General features: G+C 42.9%; 1 protein-coding gene across 3 annotated transcripts in view; it reads right to left on the bottom strand.

The window, feature by feature from the left end:
• The window catches only part of LOC126248386 (crossover junction endonuclease MUS81), a 214,678-nt gene that overhangs the window by 173,119 nt on the left and 19,700 nt on the right, over positions 1–21,859 (bottom strand). For all 3 annotated transcript variants that reach the window (XM_049949329.1, XM_049949328.1, XM_049949330.1), the window contains exon 2: positions 7,202–7,337. In XM_049949329.1, the coding sequence (XP_049805286.1) occupies positions 7,202–7,337 (136 nt within the window). The remainder of the gene's footprint in view (positions 1–7,201; positions 7,338–21,859) is intronic.

Genomic DNA, 21,859 nt, shown 5'->3' with positions numbered 1-21,859 from the left:
ACACCCATTTCTACAAGGCAATTCTTCACACAAACTCCATTAGGCCTTGTTGCTTGCAGGTAATCAATGAAAAGCCATTCCATTAGTGGCTGAGCAACTGAATGGTATGTAGGTGCATTGGACAGTGTTGTACAGAACTGTTGCACCATGAAGAGTCACCGCCTGATGTTAAGGTGGGCCACTAGCCTCAGCACAGATGCTAGGAATAAGGTTGATCCTAAACTCCCTAGTGGCCTGTCTAATTCCTACACAGTTTTCCACTTCTAATATAGTCAAACATGATGATACAGCAAACTGATAAACTATGTATGCGCAAGTAAAGCAGAATCACCCAAAGACTCCACGTAAGTACGGCAAACATGATCGGTCCAATCCTCATGTACTACATCTAAAGTATTTTCAAATATTCAGTGGTTGGTTGACTGACTGGGTCATCAGTCACTCGATCCAAAAGTGGTGCATCTGGAAGTAGAGACATCCATCGAGAATGTATTCTGATGTAGTCGGGATACTCATAACAGGAAAAGTGAGAAGACTAAAAATGTAATGGACAACTTTCGTACCCCCAAAAATAAAGGGATGATGAAAGAGTCAGCAGGTGTGCATGCCTGGGTCTCAGCATGCGACATGAAATGTCCCACTCACAGCTGTCCCACCTCTGGATCCATTACAGTCAAGGCACTCACTATTCAACAAAGTGAAACATCCAGAATAGAAAATTGGGTGTAGCAGAAAGGAAGCAAACTGAATATAAAAATTATTAAAACAGAGTAATAGAGAGATGAAAGAGTAACCTGGCCAAGGAGGGATGATAAGGGATCTCCCAGACAGCGGGAGACGCCCTATCCCCAAACAGCTTGTCCCTGCTCCAGAGTGGTATTAAAATCTTATAACTGAGAATAAAAACCACTTTCATGGAGAAAAAACTGAGAATCAAACAATTCATGTATTGTCCTCCAGTATTAGAGGCAGTGAGTCCAGAAGTCTTACTTGGCATGGAAGGCCAAAAGTAGGGGGCATTCCACCAAGATATGAGGTACTTTCTGTAAGGCTCCACAACCACAATGTAGGGGTGTCCCATTACACAAAAGATAACTATGAGTTAACCTGGTTTGACCAGTGAGGAGATGACATAGGTCTGTGGATCCTTTCGAGGAGAAGCAGAAGGAAGAGCTCCATGCTGCAGAAGTCTCCTTGATTGTGGGGAGTTTATTAGATGGGGCTGTAGTCCAACATATGTCGTTCCATTTCTGAGTGAGATGAGATCTTATGTGCACCCACAAGTCTGCACCTGGGATCACCAAAGTGAATGGGGAGTAAGTGTTCCTCAAGCCAAATGGTCGACCAGTTCACTCCCCAGGATACCCAAATGACTTGTGACCCAGAGAAAGACAATAGGCCAGGCAGCACGGCGAAGGTAAGTGAGGCGGTCACAAATGTACAGACCAAAGAGGGGCAAGAATAGCATCAGTCAACAACCTGGAGACTGCTTGAGCCAGTACATATTAAAACATGGTCAAGAGAAGCCAATTTAATAAATGGAGAGCTCTGATCATGGCTGCCACCTGTGGTGTAAACACACTACATGTTCCTGGCAGTAACTGACATTCAATATCAAGAGGAGATGTAAAAGCATAACCCATATGATCCATAGTTTTAGAGCCATCGGTGTAAAAGACAGTAGCACCCAGGAACACTTGAAGAACTGGTCATAGCTGACACCAACAAGTCATGAGGATAATCAAGACTTTAGGACCTTAGAAGGGACTTGTCCTAATCCATGATCTGGGCACCATCCAAGGGGGAGCGCATGAGAAGACACAGAGAGCACAATCCAGGTAGGGGATATGGAGATCTTGGCAGAGGGAAGCGAGGCACATTCCAACTGGTAGTCCCACCTGGTGCTAAACACAAGCAATGCTACAATCACCACACTGCCCATTTGGGATTATGTATCTCGTGCCAGCTGAAATTATCCAAAGTCTGTTATCAGTTACTTATATCATACAGTTTACATGTTGTTATATATTCAGTAGCAACTGCATTGCTCACTCATTCACCGAGATGCCTCACCAACATTTGTTTCGATGGTGTCCAATGATTTACAAGACCCTTTCAAATGTGGTAACTTACTATAATATGAATGTTGATACTGCTAAGGTTCTTGATGTTCTTCATGGTCAGACCATGTTTCGGGGTGCATGTTTTGATCTTCAATTAACTGACGAAGTACTGACTGGTACTAGAATGAGATTTTCACTCTGCAGAGGAGTGTGCGCTGATATGAAACTTCCTGGCAGATTAAAACTGTGTGCCGGACCGAGGCTCGAACTCGGGACCTTTGCATTTCGCGGGCAAGTGCTCTACCAACGTGGCTACCCAAGCATGACTCACGCCCCGTCCTCACAGATTTACTTCTGCCAGTACCTCGTCTCCTACCTTCCAAACTTTACAGAAGCTCTCCTGCGAACCTTGCAGAACTAGCACTCCTGAAAGAAAGGATATTGCGGAGACATGGCTAAGTCACAGCCTGGGGGATGTTTCCAGAATGAGATTTTCACTCTGCAGCAGAGTGTGCGCTGATATTAAACTTCCTGGCAGATTAAAACTGTGTGCCGGACCGAGACTCGAACTCGGTACCTTTGCATTTCGCGGGCAAGTGCTCTACCAACGTGGCTACCCAAGCATGACTCACGCCCCGTCCTCACAGATTTACTTCTGCCAGTACCTCGTCTCCTACCTTCCAAACTTTACAGAAGCTCTCCTGCGAACCTTGCAGAACTAGCACTCCTGAAAGAAAGGATATTGCGGAGACATGGCTAAGTCACAGCCTGGGGGATGTTTCCAGAATGAGATTTTCACTCTGCAGCAGAGTGTGCGCTGATATTAAACTTCCTGGCAGATTAAAACTGTGTGCCGGACCGAGACTCGAACTCGGTACCTTTGTCTTTCGCGGGCAAGTTGGTAGAGCAAGTTGGTAGAGCAACTTTCTCTTATAAAAAATAAAGATGTCATAATTAGACACTACCATCCATGAATACATTAATTATATTTACGATAGTAACATTTGTTTTTTGTTACAGGTCTACTAGGGAACCCATGATGTTTCTGTACAGCTGTGTCTCACCCAACACTTTCGCCACAAGGAGTGATGTATGAGCTATATCATATAAATGGCTCCCCCCCACGAGTAAGCTCAACGTGTTGTGTAGCTAACAAAAACCAAGTCACCAATTACTGTGCAGCACTGCAGAAAGAAAGCACCTGATGTAAAGTTAATCAGAAATTTTTCACACTGGGGTCAGTTTAGAGACGGAAAAGTAGCAGCAGGACATCTGTTTGGGAGAAGACTGTGCAGGCAGTTCAAACCGCATTCATAGGCTCACCACAGAAAATGATCAGAGAAGCTTTGCAGGAGCTTCAAGTGCCAAAGAGTACAGTGCATAAAGTGGTTTACAAACATCTTAAATTGTATGTGTCCATTGTCCAAATTGTTCAGGCATTACAACCAGATGATTGCCCGAAACATGAACAATTTGTAATGAACATGCTGAACTATATGGATGAGGACAATGATTTCTGAAGTATGTGTGTTTTCTGATGATGCTCTGATGATAGCTCAGTTAACCAACATTATGTCTGGATCTGGGGATCAGAAAATCCGCATGTTGCACAAGAACACATTCAGTACAGTTCAAAGATTAATTTGTGGTGAGGGTTAATGTGTGATTGAGTGATTGGTCCAGATTTCTTCCTTGAAAGCATTTTAAGTGGATATATTGACCTAGCCACATTGGTGAATTATGCCATTCCCCAGCTATAGGATATGCAAGACACTATCGTCTTTCAGCAAGATGGTGCTCCCCCTCATTGCGCTCCAGAAGTCCGTGATTTTCTTAAGGAAACCCTCCCCAACAGGTGGAGTGGCAGAGAGAGCCCAATCCCATGGCCCCCAATATCACTAGACATTACCCCCTTAAGATTTCTTTCTTTGGAGGTATGTGAAAGGTATTGTGTAAAAAACAGTGCTTCCTGATACTGTGACATTGCAACAACACATTACAGATACCACTGGCACAATCACATGAGAGATGTTGCAGAATGTGTTACAAGTGATTGAATACCGGCTTGATATTTTGCATGTTACCAACGGTTGCATATGTTGAAGTGATTTAAACATTGAAGTGTATTCCCTGTATTAAATGTTTATGTAAGATTCCAAACTTTATGAGGAGAGGCATATGTGGTATAATGCATGTTTCATTTACACCGTTTATTAAGAGGATAAACATTTACAGACACCCTGTACTTCTCCAGCATAACTAAATTGATCTGAATGTAGTTCCAACAGATGGTGGGGGATTATATCATAAGCAACACCAGCCTGCAGACACAAAGAACTAGTATTATAAAAGACACAACAGCAGTGATGAACGCACCAGACTGGGTGGCATCTGCCCTCTCCACAGTGCCTTGGTTGGTTGGTTGGTTTGTTTGATTTATTTGGGGGAGGGGACCAAACAGCAAGGTCATCGGTCCCATTGGATTAGGGAAGGAAAGTCGACCATGCCCTTTCAAAGGAACTATCCCGGCATTTGCTTGAAACAATTTAGAGAAATCACAGAAAATTAGGATGGCCAGATGCGGGTTCGAATAGCTGTCCTCCTGAATGCGAGTTCAAGGTGCTAACCACTGCGCTACCTTGCTCCATCGCGGTGCCTTGTTAAACCACAGCCTGCCTGATCCAAGTATTCATAATCACGCATTCCATGCCTTTGCACAGTACATTTGGGCATATACGAGTGAGCAAATGACCCAACTTGCAGACCTCTATTTTGGATGTTATTTTCAGTCATAATCATTTGCACCCAGTGGCACCTATATGCCTCCATAATATGAACTCTACTCACAAGTGCTCAGATAGTTAAACAATAAAGTTAATGTTTTCTTAAAATGTTTCCGAGATGTAATGATCATATTAATTTTCTTGTGCTGTAATTAATCTAGTGGCAGTCATCATTCTGGTGCTACTACTTATGCATGCACTGACACAGTCAGAAGATGGGAGGAAATGTGTTTTTCCATGGAAACCGTGTGAATTAATATGGTTAGAATCACATGAAGATTTAAGTATCAAATTATACTTCCACACTGTAGAGCACCACATTTTAAAGGCCAGAGAGAGCAAAAACTGACCACAACAAGGATTAAAATTTGCCACAACTTAAAATTGGCTAAAGCTTGACAGGAAATGACAAAAACAATGTTCTACAATGCCCCCCCCCCCCCCACACACACACACACAATGCAGTGATCCCAGAGCTCAGAATATATTTTTGTCAACATTTTTGCTGTGCTGGTGGTCTAGTGCTGAAATATGAAAAATGAGACTGAACTTAAACCATAGCATTTGGAATAGTTCACAACAAATGCCACTACAGTATGCAATGCAAGAGTTTAAGTTGGGGCATAATGATGATTATTTTTGTGTTTTGTGTACTCAAGAGCCTAGTTATTAGCACACTCTGTATAATTTTATGAGACAAGGGAGTCTAATAATCTTAGAAACTATTCTTATTAACTTGAATTTTAAATTTTTGTTAAAATCTGACTCCCTCATTATGATTATTACATGTAATTAACACCTTTGAGAAAATTACATGATAGAAACTACCCTGGACTGGAAAAAATACTGCCACATGGGGTTTGTTATGTGGTATTATGGAAGGCAGGCTGGAAAAGGCGTCATCTTGAGGAAGGTCATGGCACACATTTATTACGCAACTGAAGAAAGCTGGGCTGAACAACGCAAATGGACATAATTGCTCTTTCCTATGAAAATGGAGGACAAGTGCTGGAAGAGCAAAACATCCAGAAGGCTGAATCACTGGATGGTCATGATGACAATGACTCACAAGTGTCTCCACATCTGAGGTATAGGGAACTTTTCTATATTAAATATACATACAGCCCGTGCAAAAAAGTTCTTTCACCCGTTAATGAAATCCCTAAGCTTTTCCATCATTTTCATGCACACGTTAATCCACTACACCTGCAAATTAGTTACTCCACACAGCCTCTACCATAGAAAGAAATATTCTGAAGCTCTTAGTTTTCAAGTCCCATCCAAAAAGCTGGAAACATTTAGGTGACACGATTTTACAAGTTTTTGATTAGATATTTGACATACACATTCACCAGTTTTGATAAACTCCATTTTTTTTTCAAATATGCATTGGCAACTAAATGTTTCTTAAGAAATTCAGAGAATGGTACTTTGTACAGTAATCTGAGACTGCAGGTATAAATTCACTATGAAGCTATGTCTTTTACAAACTGGTATCAGCCAAGTGGGTAACTCTTCTGATTCTCAAAGAATATTTTTGGCTCATAAACGGGCAGTTTGCGCAATAATTGGTGTAAGTTCGCTAACCTCTTGTCGAACCCTGTGCACTAGTCTGGGTATTCTGACAGTGGACTCTTCATATACATATTCTTTACTGTCATTTCTTGTTAACAATATCAACTTATTCCCAAGAATTAGCAGCTTTCACTCGGTTAATACTAGGCATAAATCCAATCTGCATTTGAATTGCACTTCCTTGACTCTTGTGCAGAAAGGTGTGCAGTATACCACTGCATTTATGTTCAATAAGCTACCACAAGAATTCAAAAATCTTAGCAATAATCCATGTGCTTTAAAATCAAAGCTGAAGAGTTTTCTCATTGGTCACTCCTTGTATTCTGTCGAGGAGTTCCTTGAAAAATTAAGATGAGTCTTATGTTATATTGTTGATTGCATTTTTATAAATTTATTGCTTGTCTTTTTGGGTTCATCAACATTTTATTTTATTTGTTATTACTTTTATGTTGTAATTTCATGTACTGACACGTTCCATGACCTTGGAGATTTGCTCCTCAATTCAGTCCTACGGAACTACACATGTAAAAAAAAAAAAAAAAAAGAGAATAAGAATGAGAACGTCATTTGCCATAAGAAAGGAAATATTTGCTCAGTATAATGAAATCAAACTTGAAAAAAAGTAGGTAAGAGTAAAGATGTACAAGAAAATTTAGCAGGTTGGATTAAATAAGTAGTAACCAGAACATTTGACTATTCTGCAATACTGTGTATCTTAAATTAAGTACACGATATAAGTATAAGAACAAAATTTTGTTGTGTAGAATCGAAGAAATTTACCTTCTGAATGCATGTGCCCAACTTCTTCTAATTTGCGATCAAGCATATCACAAATTTTTGTACCAAAATTCTGCAGAATACGGCACTCCTTACCACTCCTTAAAGGCAGTGGATATTTTTTAAGTGACCTGAGTGCCTACAAATATCGAAAATGAAATACAAAATATGAATTCTTAGATTATGGGTGATACTCAAAGGGAAGGGAAAGACAAAATACATCTTTTACATACTATGTCTGCTATGAGAAAATATTCTACATCACACTAATGCATAGCTGATCCAACAAATTGTTAAAGTAGTGCATCAATGGCCACCTCACATTTCAGATCTGTAGGTTACCTGCTTTAAAACCCTTAGCTTTAATGCCACTTCCACAGCAGGTGTTTATAACAGTTTTATTAGAGCAAGTCCACACAGGTGCAGTTGTATCTCTATCCTCTGTTAATTATGATTTCCTTTCCCTTCGACTTGCATTATGAGTGTACCTTTGAAATATAAATTAAGCAAATAATCCTTTGATGTTCAAATTCTTTGTTGTTAAAAATGGATTTAGAAAGCTGAGTATGAAAAAATCAACTGAATATAAACGACTAATGAAGCTCTTTTCACCTTTCGTCTGAAGCGTGGATTATCGTGGTTGAACTGCTGCATTTCCATGACAAACTAAAAATTGTTGACGCCGTGTTGGGGAACAGATTCAGCTTACTAATTTTAATAGCTAATATCCGACTAAAAAAAAGCACCAGCAAATTTCATGAGAATGAATGCCTTGTCTTCTCTGCTGATTTCACCAACTCGTTTGATGTTCCCCTCCTAACATATTGGTTAAATGCGCCTACATTAATTCAAAATGGGCCCTTTAGATGGGAACTGATCATCGAGTACTCATCATGCAAAGCCTGAAAAAAATATTTCTTCAGCACTTTGATATTCAAATTACATTCATTCTCTACATGATTCACAGCATAACTTCTCATTAAGTTATTATTACAAAACAAAATCAACATCCCCATAACACTTATTTTGCACATTATGATTGTCCTCCAGAGGCACTGTGAGAAAAGCATCATGGGTGGGAAGAGATGATCAAAGGGAATGGATATCTGTACTCTAGACCTTGAATAACAAAAAAACATTTCATTTTGTGAAAGAAACGCACCCGCAGAAGCATAACGCATCCGCAGAAGCATCACCCTCAATCCGCTGTGCATTGTACTGAGACTCGGTCAAAGGCTAATTTGCACAAGTGTGGACTTACCTCACATGTTTCAAGTAATGTGTGGATAAAACTGCCTTCCCTAATATTCTACTTATTCCAGATGTAGTAAAATTTAAGTCTGTAATCAGCAATTGGAAGGTGGCCACACCAGTGATTGTGTCATCCTGCATTGCAAGCACATTGTTTTCCCACTTGTTAAGGTCAACTTTTGACACCAAAGTCACTAATTTAGCTTCAAGTATCGTATCATATCTGCTGTCCATACAGATCTGAAGTGGATTCTTTTCTAGTCCACCAGTCAAACATAAATCTTGACAGTACCAGGGATCACACCCAGATCCTCCATGTTGCAGTTAGGCAAGGCGACTTGTGCGCACACACACACACACACACACACACACACACACACACACACACACAGAGAGAGAGAGAGAGAGAGAGAGAGAGAGAGAGAGAGAGAGAGAGAGAGATTACCTAACTTATACTTACACATCTGTGTTCATTTACTGTAACAATTCCATACTAGTTGAACCGTGCGGATAATTCACACTCTATCCTCATCAGTCACTGATAGGTAATGTAGTAATGGAGAAATAAGGAAATGCAATTATTTATTAATAAGTGTACCATAATTTGAATAGTACTACGAAAAATTAGTCTCACTGTAAAAAATCGATATCATTATTATAATATGATTAGTTACAAAAGAGATAAACAGCAGATACTGTCTTTGTCAGATTAATTTTATTTTTTACAATTTGTTTATTTTACAAAACTTCTCTGAAAACAGTGTTACATATTAGAAGGTGTGAGCTTGATGAGGGATACGAGCAGTTTTATTGACTGTCGACAATATATTTCTTGAATCAATTTACCTTCAGCATGAAGTATACTGAAACCATCTCTATCTGCTGCACAATAAAAATAAGCTGCCATTGTGACTGCTCTCAACGCAGTACCATAAACTTCAACATATGGCTTACCTACAGTCCATCTAGAATTACCACATGGGAAAAGAAATGGATAGCACATTGTATCAATATACTGTTTCATGTAAGACATTGCAGTTAGTGCACCAGTTCTTTAACAAAATATGACAAAATCAAAGTATCCTGGTGGTGGTCCGTCATCAGTGATAAAAACAGCATTCATCTCAATGAATGTAGGCACATTGTATCTTCCAGGATGAAATGCATTGCTGGCAGTGAATTATATTTAAAAATGAGGCATATTGTAAGCAACATCTTTTATGTATTTAAGCAACTGTGCGTAAGAATTAAGTGTATCAAGCATTTCTTGCAATGTAACCATTATTTCCCTGCAACAGGTTCAATTGGCTTTATTCTCTATACAATGCTGTAATGAAATATAGATATCTATGAAGAAGAGGCCAGTGTAAGTTGGTGCAACTCCTGCAGGAGGCTGAAAACTTCCTCCCACATGATGCACCTGCCCATGTATTCTAAAACAATATGGACCACTGCCAGGAATGCAATTAACCAAGTTAAACTCAAATGAAACAAATGCCACTTTATTCATGCAGTACACAGCACTTGCTTAAAGAAAGTAACCAACTTCAACCACTGTTGTGCATAATAGTACAATCAGATCGTCAGTAGATGGCATCTTTTAAATTCTTTATATTGATGTTTATGCTTACATAAAGAATTTAAAAAAGCTGTTGTGCACAGTAGGTAAACACACTGTCAATAGATGGCACCTTTTACATTTTTTTTAGTTTTAAAAATACCATCTGCCCTTTCATTCCCTGCAATACCAATGTGCCCTGGCACCCAGCAGAAAGACACCACCTTCCTCAGCCACTGCAGTCAGACAAGGGCATCCTGTGAAACCTTAACTTTTCCCAGCGAATCGAATGTTCAAAGACGACGTCACCCGGCAGCAAACCCGTAAGTTATTTGAACAAGGGCATCCTGGATATTCTGGACTACTGTATCTGCTGGGTACAAGCATTGTAGAGAGTGGAGGACACTCAGGGAATTGGGACAGACAAGGAATTTAGCACTCTAAACATGTCTCATCTGCTCCAGTGCCCCCAAGATTGCATATCATTCCACATCGCAGAAAGTAAAGTATGGGGCAATTGAATGTTGATTATATAATTGGGGAAAACAGCAGAGCAATCAATGGAGTCACCCTTAGAGTCATTCATAATACAGCTACAGAGTTGTGGTGCTCATTTAAAATGTCATAAAACAATGTATTAAAAACATATGCAGGAGTGCAATTTCTCCTGTACTGCACTAATTTTAAAATCACTCTGGGCCTATGTAGAAACCAGGGTGATAGCTGGTTAAAACCCTGGACTTGGGTTGTATTTGCTCCACACCAAGTGACTCCAGCATATACTGCATGTGGATCCCAAACAGCCTTGTTATTCAGGGACAACTGGAGAAACAGCATTCCAGAGACAGACGAGCAACAGTATGGACAGTATGGTGCTCAGGCAAATTCAGAGCAGTGAGGGATTTACATACCTGACGCACCACAAGGAGCATTTGCCTGACTGTGAGTAACGGTTCCCCAGTCTCGGCACAGTGACTGTGTATGGGGCTGGTCCCATAAGCAACTGCGGACAGCCTAATCTCCTCATAGTGGATAGTGTCAACCTTCAAATTAGAGGGCCTTGCTAATCCATATACTGTGCACCCATAATCTGGCCACTAGTAACTAGAAAAACTACTCAGGAGGACTGCCACAAGTCACTACAGATGGCAAACACAGTACCAGAGCTAAGGCGCAAAAAGCCCATGAAAAGGAAACCACTGATGGCCATATATCAAGTCCAAGTTATGCATACTGGCAACCATTTCTTGGACAGCATCTATGAATTACATCTGTGAGATGATCATGCATCAAGTGGCCCAACATACGCAGTACACTAATCCAAAACAGCAGGGTGTTTGTAAGATTACAAAGGCTGTCCGTCAAGAATTACACTGTGCTAGCGTAATGCAGCAAGTGCTGTGACTTCGGTCACATTGCTAAAAAACTGCAAGGGGGCAGAAAAAATGTGCACTAAGTGAAGGAAAAATTGGTCACAAGAAGGACAACTGCAAAAATAAAAATCCAATTGGATGCACCCTGCGTGGAAAAACTTGCAAAAGCCAGAAGTAGAGTGTGCCTGACCCCTAGGTTCTTTTATGAGAATAATTGAACCCACAGACTAGGGATCATAAGGAACACAGCAATGGCATGAACTGCAATCGAGAAAACAATTGACACTCAGAAAACACAAGTTACCATCAGCCAAACCCATGAGCTAGGAGAGTGATATTGGCAGGAGATGCAAGGTCGTATTCATGCAAACATAATTCAATGAAAAAATTAAAGATATACTGCCCTCAACTGTTCAAAAACAGGCCACATCAAATACATACTTAGTAGATACCAGTAAATTGAATGATACATGTGCACGATTGGAGCAATAGATCAATTTACAAAACTTGTTTCAAAATGCATATGCCCACATGCCCTAAGAGTGGAAGAACTGGAAAGAGAACTGATTGCGGTGGAACACAAATATTGTACTTACAATGAAACAATGGTGAGCAAATGACACTTCATGAAGAAAACAGTGAAGAATACTGATAGTGACAAACAATTAACCAAAAAGAAATACAACTTAAAAAAAAAAGAGTGTGAGTACTTTATCAAACCTGTGACTTATGTCATCAGAGGGAGGGGGGGGGGGGGGGCAGTTATATTCAATTTACAGACAAAAGATCAGTGCATGAAAAACACACAAGTGATGGAAGTAGACCTACATAGTGTAAAGCACAGATAGGAACAAGACAGAAATACCGAGGGGGGTAAGGGGTTCGGGAGCCACCAAAGCACTGGTATGCAGCATATTACATCAAACTAGATTATAAGACTTAGCAAACTAGAAAAGAGACAAGTATTACAGACTATGCAAAGAGTCTTCATCTGGCTTGGGCATCTCAGCTGTGAATCCACTTGCTTTCCAACAACTGAGCAAACAGACTGCATGATCCTCAGGACTGAGAATTTGGCAACACACCTAAAGGAACTATGCTGGCTATTGCAAGATGGTTACAGGACCCAAACATTGATAAAATTGATAAGGATTTCATAAACTCATAAAAGAATGCATTCCAGTTTTTCACAATCCAGGCCAAAATGCTATGTCATTACAATGGACCCATAGAAACAAAACATGTAACTGAAGATGTCTTACCCTTCTATAAACAAAACATTGGAATACTGCATCAATAGGAATCCAACTGACAAGATGGTAGCCATGTTTCCAATGCTTTAAATGTTGCCTGACGATGGATCAAAAGCATTAAACCTCAGGCAAGAGGTAAACCCAAGGTCTCCTGGAATCTAGTTACGAAGATGCGATTCTTCAACTTCTCCCGGCGTATTTCTTGCTCGAACAGTCCACAGGTGTACTGCCGTTCCATAGTGTCCAAAGGGCGCAATATTTCGGTGATCAGACATGTCGCCATCGTCAGGTGCGCTGACGAACTGAGCTCCTGAGGGTGGGCGGCTGTCCTAAATCCCCTACCCCTGTGAGGCGTTCTCTCCACGGTCTGCACCCGTGGCTGTGCGTTGGCGGTCACTGAGAGGCTGGTGTCGGCGTCTGTGGTGGCTTCAGTGTAACTGCCTTGTCCGCACTGGTCGCTCGTTCGTTTTCTTTGCTGAGCCTCTTTTTAATTAGACTCAGTGCTGGTTCCCATGCCTTGCTGAGGTTATAGACGCAATCTCTGTTGACGAGTCCGTCCCTGGTACGAATTTCGATAGTCTATCTAATGACGCTGTCCCAGTATTATCTGCCAAGACCCTGGTATGTTGGTAGTCCATTTCGTGATTTTCGGACAAGCAGTGCTCTGCAACTGCTGACTTGTTGGGGTACATAAGTCGAGTGTGCCTCTGATGTTCTCGGCAACGATCTTTGATGGTGCGCACTGTCTGTCCAATGTAAGTCTTCCCACACTCACAGGGAATCTGGTATATGCCAACCTTCCGCAAACCGAGGTCGTCTTTGACACTTCCCAATAATGCTCGTGTTTTATTGGGTGGGCAAAAGACAGCTCCTACTCGTTGTGTCCTCAATATTTGTCCTATTTTCCCCTATAGTGCGCCAGTATACGGTATATAGGCGGTGGCTATCTCTTCCTCCGTGACTTCGTCCATCTCCACACGTTGTACTGTAGAGGTGGGGCGGAGAGTGCATCTGATCTGCCATTCCGAGTACCCGTTTTTCCGAAATACAGTTTTGAGGTGTTCCAGCTCATGGGGCAGACACTCTGCGTCCGAGATGGTGCATGCTCCGTGCACCAGTGTTTTTAGTACCCCATTCCTCTGCAAAGGGTGGTGGCAGCTATTTGCATGCAAATACAGGTCGGTGTGCGTTTTCTTCCTGTATACCCCATGGCCCAGGGTGGCATCCGCTCTTCTTTTGACCATGACATCCAGGAATGGTAAACTTCCTTCTGCTTCAGTCTCCATAGTGAATTTGTTGTTCGGATGTATGGAATTCAGGTGTGCAAGGAAGTCTAGAAGCTTGTCCCTTCCATGGAGTCACATCACGAACGTGTCGTCAACATAACGTAGAAAACAAGTAGGTTTCCATTCGGATGATGCCAAAGCTTCCTCCTTGAAATGCTCCATATAGAAATTCGTAACCACGGGTGAAAGTGGGCTCCCCATTGTGACTCCTCCTGTTTGCTCAAAGTATTCTCCATTAAACAGAAAATACGTGGAGGTCAGAATGTGCCTGAAAAGGTCGGTCGTCTTCTCGTCAAATTTCTGTGCAATGATCTCAACTGACTTTCAAAGAGGCACCCTGGTGAATAACGAGACAATCAAACTCACCAGACATCTGAGTCTTTCAGCTTTAAGTTCTAAACTTCAAGCTGAAAGCCTCAGAAGGCACGTTCTGACCTCTACGTATTTTCTGTTTAATGGAGAATACTATGAGCAAACAGAATGAGTCACAATGGGGAGCCCACTTTCGCCTGTCATCGCAAATTTCTATATGGAGTATTTCGAGGAGGAAGCTTTAGCATCATCTGAATGGAAACCTACTTGTTTTCTACGTTACGTACTAGTTTATGTAACATTTTACTCCTTGTACTTTACCCCGGCTACCTTCAAAATTTAAAAGAGCATATTCGTCAACAACATCAAAACATGTGACGGATAAGATGATATTGTTGATCTTCAATATGCAGTTATAGAGGAACAAACATCAAAATGCGTGGAGGGTGGGCTGTGCAGTCCACTATTTCCTTTGATCCAAAGCATACGCACGGGTGGATGTTTGGGTAAGGTACTAGTGACGGGCAATAGGGAGAGTAGGGGAGAGGTGGGAACTGGTCTATACGCTAGATTCTCATAGGACAACTGATATAGGATGAGAGCTTCATATAAACACAATATGATGGAGTGGTCAGCGACTCAGGAGGCATGATTAAGAAATCAAAGACTGCTGATCTATTGGCATTTCTCTTTAAGTTGATGAATATAATAGCCCCACCAGCCAGGCATCAAATAAAAGCTCCACAAAGTGGTATTACTACCCCACATTGAGCAATTCATTATGAAGAGGTAGTTATGGATGTGGATGAACAGTTTTAGCTCAGAAGTAGTGCATAAATATGTTTCAGCACTGGAAAATTGGAAACCATGAGTGAAGGAGCAGGATTGAGATTTCCTTCTGGTGGCTGGCAGTTGGTCTTCAGCAACACTTGTGGTTGTAGAACTGCAGTAAATTCAAAAGTCGTTGATATACTGTGAAGGTGATACCATAGGCCTCACAGCCTCCTGTGAGCCAGATGATTGCAATCAGAAAAGGGTCACATTCAGCATGGACTTCTGTGGGATTCCATTCTCCTGTGCAGGGCGGTTCTGTAGGCGTGTAGGGTATGCTGTCTTGAACATAAAACAACACAAGAGTTCAAGAAATCTGGAAGAAAACTGCAAGAATGTACTCTGCAAACCAACTTTTATAGTAAGATAAGGATGTGGGGACACGACAAGGTGTGTTGGGCCTTTCTCTGGGGACACGACAAGGTGTGTTGGGCCTTTCTCAAGTCAAAGAAGACAGTGAAGCAATACTTGGCGTTACTGTACACTCCAGATGAATTAAGTGTAAAGTTGTGGACTGGAGCTCCCAAAATCTGCACTAGGACTTGGATGAAAGACCTTCTGTCTCAAGGTGGTGATGATGATGATGATGATTTATGGCAGAGGGTGCTTAACAGCTAGGTCATCAGTGCCTTGGCAGTAATGATATAGCAAAGAAGATTGTGAAAATCCATTGAAGGAGATCAATAAACTGGAAAACTATGTTTCATCCAACCTTAGGAATAGTAAAGCAACCCCAAGAATGTGAGCTTCAGAAAAGCCCGGAATAAAATCCCAGCAAGAGAAAGTGGGATAACTAAATAAAATCATATATAAAATACCTGTAAAGATGCTGTTAAAAAAGGGACAGATAATCGTGGCTGGATGGCGACTTAGAAATAATGCGTGACCCAGCCACTCTGTGACGCATTAAGATCTCACATCCAGTATTTTGGGAAGAATTCCAGACACCACACACATCTTAAGACACGAACAACGCTGGACTCATTATCAGTTAAAATAGAGGGAAGATCCTGTGGGAGACCCAGTTAAACCCTCAGGTCGTCAGATGAAACACACTCAGTTAAAATATATCATACTGACAACGGTGTCCCGCATCTCTGACATACTGGGAGCTCCTCCTGATGTAAGAGGAAGACATGTGTCAATGGACAATGTCCCATTCTAAGCCGAGTAAGGGCTACTTCTTCACACTGTCATGAGCAGGAGGAGGTGATCCGTGGTCGCATTGAAGTCTTAATGGAATTTAGTTTATTGTTCCTCACTTCCAGCCACTGAGACTCCCACCAACATATGGCCTTCCTGGTCAAAACTGAAGGGACAGTTCACAGAGGGACTGAACAGTGAGCAGGAGAAGGAAGGGAGCACGCCTCCTTGGCAGCAGCATCAGCGAGTTCGTTTTCCTGGATGCCTATGTGCCCTGGAACCCAGTAATAAATGATTTCCTTGTTTTGCCTTTGCAAGAGAAGGAGAGCGTGCTGCACCTGCTACACCATCCGATCTGCTGGGTACATTTGCCCAACAGCGAGAGGGGCACTTTGAGAATCAGAGCAGATGATAAATATTTTGTCACGACGCCATCTCGTCTGCTCCAATGCTCTCAGGATAGCAAACAGTTCTGCATAATAACTGAAAACTGCTCTGGGAGCCCTGTCCTGAGGACAATGTCGAGGAACACGACAGAACAACTGAAAACATCTCCCTGCTCAAAACCATCCATGCAGACAGTAATAAAGTCTGGGTGGCTACGTAAAATCTCATTAAATTTAATATTTAAAACCATAGTTTGGGGAACAATGCTTCTCGTAAGCAGTCATTTATAAAAGCAATCTGGGCCTTGGTAGTAGCCAGGGGGATACCCTACTCCACCCCTGGCTTTGGACCTTAATGCCCCCAACCTGTAATAATTCAAGGCTCACCCTTGCACAGATCCCAAATGGCCATGTTGCTTGTGCCCGGTGATCGAACAGCCATTCCGGTGGCAGCTGAACAACGTGACTGGATGCTGGCGATGTAGGAATGGACAATGCCCTAAATTCTTGATGTACCACAAGAAGACACTGAATGGACAGCGCAGGCTCACCAGTCTCTGCACACAAACTAACAACAGAGTTCGTGTGATAGGCTCCTGCAGACAGCCTAATACCCTCATGGTGAACTGCATCCAGCATTTTAAGGCCTTGATGACCCATAAATCTGGCATCCGCATTCAAGCGGGGGTCACACAAAAGCCTTATAAAGTTGGAGCAGATACGCCCTGTCAGCTCCCCAAGACACCTGTGACTGACACATTTAAGGATGTTTAAGGCCTTGAGACATCTCAGTTTCAGTTCTTTAAAGTGTGGCCACCACGTTAACTTCTCATCATCAAATATAAGACCCAGATACTTCCCCTTTTCCTTAATTGTGCGAACCGTGTAACCCAGTTTTAAAACAGGGAAACTAAACAGACAGCGGGAGCAATTAAAATCAACACAAACTGATTTCTCTAATCAGAATTTAAAACCTGTGGTGCAAGAGCATTCCTCCAACTGCCTTATCATCAGTTTCAATTGCCGAGTAGCTGTGGTGAGGCTGGAAGACCCACAGAAGATGGAGAAGTCATCCAGAAACAAGGAACATAGTAGTGGACGTCACACTGTGGATGTAATGCTGTTGATTGCAGTGGTGAAAGCTGTGACACTTAAAACACTCCCTAGAGGGACACCATTCTCCTGCTTAAAATGGTCAGACAGGATATTCCCAACCTTGTACCTAAAATATCTGCCTGAGAGAAAGGACCATATGAAGGTCGATAGACGTCCACGGAATCCCCACTCATGGAACTGTGACAAAATATTATGCCTCCAGGTAGTATCGTAGGCATTTTCCAAATCGAAGAAAACACTGATAAGGTGTTACTTACGAAGGAAACCTTGTTGAATTGATGCTTCGAGCAGGGTCAGGTTATCGAGCGCGGAGCGATATCTCCTGAACCCACACTGGGAGCAACGGAGTAGGGACCTGGTTTCAAGAACCCACACAAGGCGCTGATTGACCATACGCTCCAGTGTCTTTCCTATGCAGCCTGTCATGCTAATACTACGATAACTACTGGGGTCTGTCCAATCCTTTCTTTGCTTCAAAATTGGGATTAAAATAGATTCTTTCCACGAGTTGGGAAAGTCACCAGTTATCCAAATTTTATTGAAGAGCTGACAGAGGACCTCCTTCGACCGTCAGTCCAAATGTTGTAACATGCTGTTGGTTATCAGGTCGTTTCCAGGGGTCATATCACAAGCAACTGACTATGCAGAATCCAACTCCCACAGACAGAAAGGCTGGTTGTATTCCTCAATGTTGGTGGAACGGAAATCAACATCAGCCTTCTCCTGTGCCTCCTGATAGCGACGGAAGGTGGGATCCTGGCTAGACTCAGTCGCAATGGATTTATATGATTCAGTCATTGTCTGAGCTATGTGTCTCATTGATGTTACAAGTGACCCCTGTGTTCGTACAGCTGCTATTAGTGGTCGAGAGTTGTGCCTTGAGATACTCCTGATGGCTTCCCATACTTTACTTGCAAATATGGACTTATTGATGGAGTTCAGGAACTCTTGCCAATACCTCTGCTTACTCTCCCGAATTATTCTCCTCGCCTTTGCACGTGCCACTCGAAAGTTTGCAAGATTCGCATGTGTAGGGCATCGATTGAATCTGTGCATAGCTGCCCCCTGTGCCTGATTTAAAACAACACTCATCATTCCACCACGGGACAGGTCACCACCTAGGTGTTTCCATAGACTTTGGGATGGATGCATCAGCAGCACGGCGAATCACAGCTGCAACGTGATCCACCCAGTTCTGGGCGCCGTCACATTGCTCAAAAACAGCTAACTGCCTGTAAAGCATCCAGTTAGCCTTTTTGAACAACCCTCTCGGTGGCTTGCTTTCAGAATCTGCTCCATCAGGCAGATGGATCCAGGTAGGGAAATGGTCACTACCATGGAGGTCATTGTCCACTGCCCACTGAGCAGTGTCCCAAAAGCAGGCGAGCAGAAGGAGAGGTCTATGGCTGTAGACAAACCCGTAGCAGTGCTAAAATGTGTATCTTGACCGATGTTCAGCAGTATGTCTGTTGTGTGCAGTAGATCCTCAAGTGCCTGACCCTTGGGGAAAGTGGTTTTAGGACCCCATAGTGCACTGTGTGCATTGAAGTCCCCAAAAAGGAGAAAGGGATGGGGTAGTTCATCAAGAAGATGTGTGAGGAACCCACTGGCTAGAGGCTCATAGGGTGGTAGGTACAAAGAGCACACTGTGATGTCAACATGGGACACTATTCGAACAGCAACTGCTTGTGGTGGTGTTGTTACGGGAATAGGTGAGGGGTGAAAGGTGTCCTTGATGAACACTGCAACCCCACCTCTTGCCTTGTCACCAGTAAGGTAATCTTTTCTGTAATGGTGATAGCCTCCAAGTAAAGGTGTGTCAGTCTCTTTAAAATGAGTCTCTTGAAGGCAAAGGAAAAAGGATCTATCCTGTACAATGAGTCTCAATTCCTCTAAATGAGACCTGTATCCATTTTTATTCCACTGGAGTACGGGAGCCATTTCATCAACATGGTCTTGATTTACCCCTGTCTTTGTGTCGCAGTGGTGAGGCGCTTGTAGAGCAACATGGGGTGGTGGGGCTGACCGGGTCTGGTGATGAGGCAACAAGATCCATGATGTCATCATCAGTCAGATGTGCCAGAATGACATCTGAAGGTGTTCGGGTCAGCTTTCGACCTGAATGTTGAGGTCCTTTCCCTGCTCCCTTTCCCAACAAGGATGAGGGGGGAAGGGGCGGTGAGAGCCACCTTTCTCTGAAGAAAGTTGCCGTTGAGACGCACTCTGCTTTTGGAGTGCCTTCGGGCTGTGCACTGTGGTAGCATTACTGGTCCTTTCCATCGTAGCTGCCTAGATTGCTATGTCTTTCAATTTGCTTCAGCACATGCAGGTGCAAGTACAGGTGCTAGTGGTGGATAATGGTACACTGGACGTCGTCTGAGTAAAAGAGTCAATCTTAGTAACAGGTTTCTGCACCAAGGAAGCATAAGAAGTACCAAAGACGGGGGTTTCATTGACTGATAGTCCTTTTTGACTTCTGCGTAGGGGATCCGGTTGGTCACTTTAATTTCCTGAATTTTGTGTTCCTCTGCAAAAACAGGGCAGGCTCGGCTCCAGACTGGGTGGCTTCAGGGCAGTTAATGCAGACTGCTGGAGATGGACAGCTTCATGGGCTGCCTTTCCACACTTCCCAAAAGTCACTTCGCCCCTGCAACTCAGCACTGTGTGGCCAAAACGCTGGCATTTGAAGCATCGCATACGGTTAGGTACATAGGGCCTAACCCTAAGTCAGAGGAAACCTGCCGTGATGTGTTCAGGTAGTGTCAGAGAATTGAAGGTCACAATAAAGGTGGCAGTCTTCTCAATATCTGCACTGTTCTTGCATGTCCTGTGTTCCATATCTATTATCCCCTATGGTGTCCATTCTTGTTTGATATCAGCAATGTCTATGTCCATAATATCACGGCAGGTTACCACACCTTTGCTGGAGTTAAGGGAGCTTTGCAACTCAACAGTGATGTCGTACTCACCCAATTTCTGTGACTTCTTAAGTAGTTCCACCTGCTTTGCCTGGTTACTCTCAAAAAGCGAGGAACCATTTCGCAACTGCTTAATAGACTTTAGGGTACTGGCAAGCCCTTCTAAGTCTTTATGGATATAAAAGGGGGGACACTTTTTCAAACCTCCGCTCTTTCCTTTTGATCACTACAAAGATATTGTGATTCACGACTCCTTGAGCCCCATTACTAACAACAAGTCGATTATCAGGAGGACTCGCCTCCCTCATTCTTTTTGATGAATGGGTGTGATTATTCCCAGGGAGTACACGCTTCCCACTGGGAGGGAGAAGGAGGAGATTTTGAGGGTTCTATGTTGGTCCTGTGAGCAGCTAGGGAAATAAGGGTCCACTCAGACAGAGCCCCGCGTGCCTGAGTAAGCCTTATATGACTAAGGTGCGGCAGGTTCTTCAAAGGCTTTCTGTTAACAACTGTTCCACCTCAACAGCCATGCATCTCATCACTGTGCAGCACACCTTGAGATTGGTGGGTTTTTATAGAGGTTTATTCCATCTTCGTGATCCAGGTGGCCAAGTCAAGATCCCCTTCCCTGTGACAACGTTCCACAGCCATGCCACACGCTGGTTGCTGAAGCATGCCTCAAGCTTACAGTGGCAGAGGATTGGTGACACTTACCAGTCGCCAGCTCAGGAACCCCGGGGTCACCAAGCCCGTACTCAGCAAACAAATTCTGAACCCCTGAAGGCTTTTGTCTCAAGAGACCAACACAGCTATTACGTCCTGGTGTCACGCAGTTGCCAAAGATAAGGGTGCTGAGGAGTTCCCAATCACTGATGACCCAAAACATTATGAACACCTGTGATAACGAAAATTTTCCCGGCGTATCAAATACTGATGATTTTCACGGGTTTGCAGCCGGGTTCCATCATCCTGATGACAACACGATATTTCCGCGGACCATCTGGCCGCCATCTTCAGGTGAGATTGAGTGCACAATCACGCCGGAACTGAAGAGACCTCAGATTCGGCAGCTCCTTTATACTGCGGGTACTGGCTGTTGCGGGTGCGCGAGCAACGGAAGAGCTGCCCTCTGTGAGGCGAAGAATTGCAGCAGCGCCAGCGGTGAAAACTGTCAAAAGCGAGGAATCGCAAAATTAAAATGCAGACAGTCGGAAACCAGACCATTGTTGTTTTA

This window comes from Schistocerca nitens, chromosome 3 (assembly GCF_023898315.1).
Source record: "Schistocerca nitens isolate TAMUIC-IGC-003100 chromosome 3, iqSchNite1.1, whole genome shotgun sequence".
NCBI lineage: Eukaryota > Metazoa > Arthropoda > Insecta > Orthoptera > Acrididae > Schistocerca > Schistocerca nitens.
Note: the sequence above shows the minus strand (reverse complement) of the source record. Positions and strands in the feature narration are given on the sequence as shown.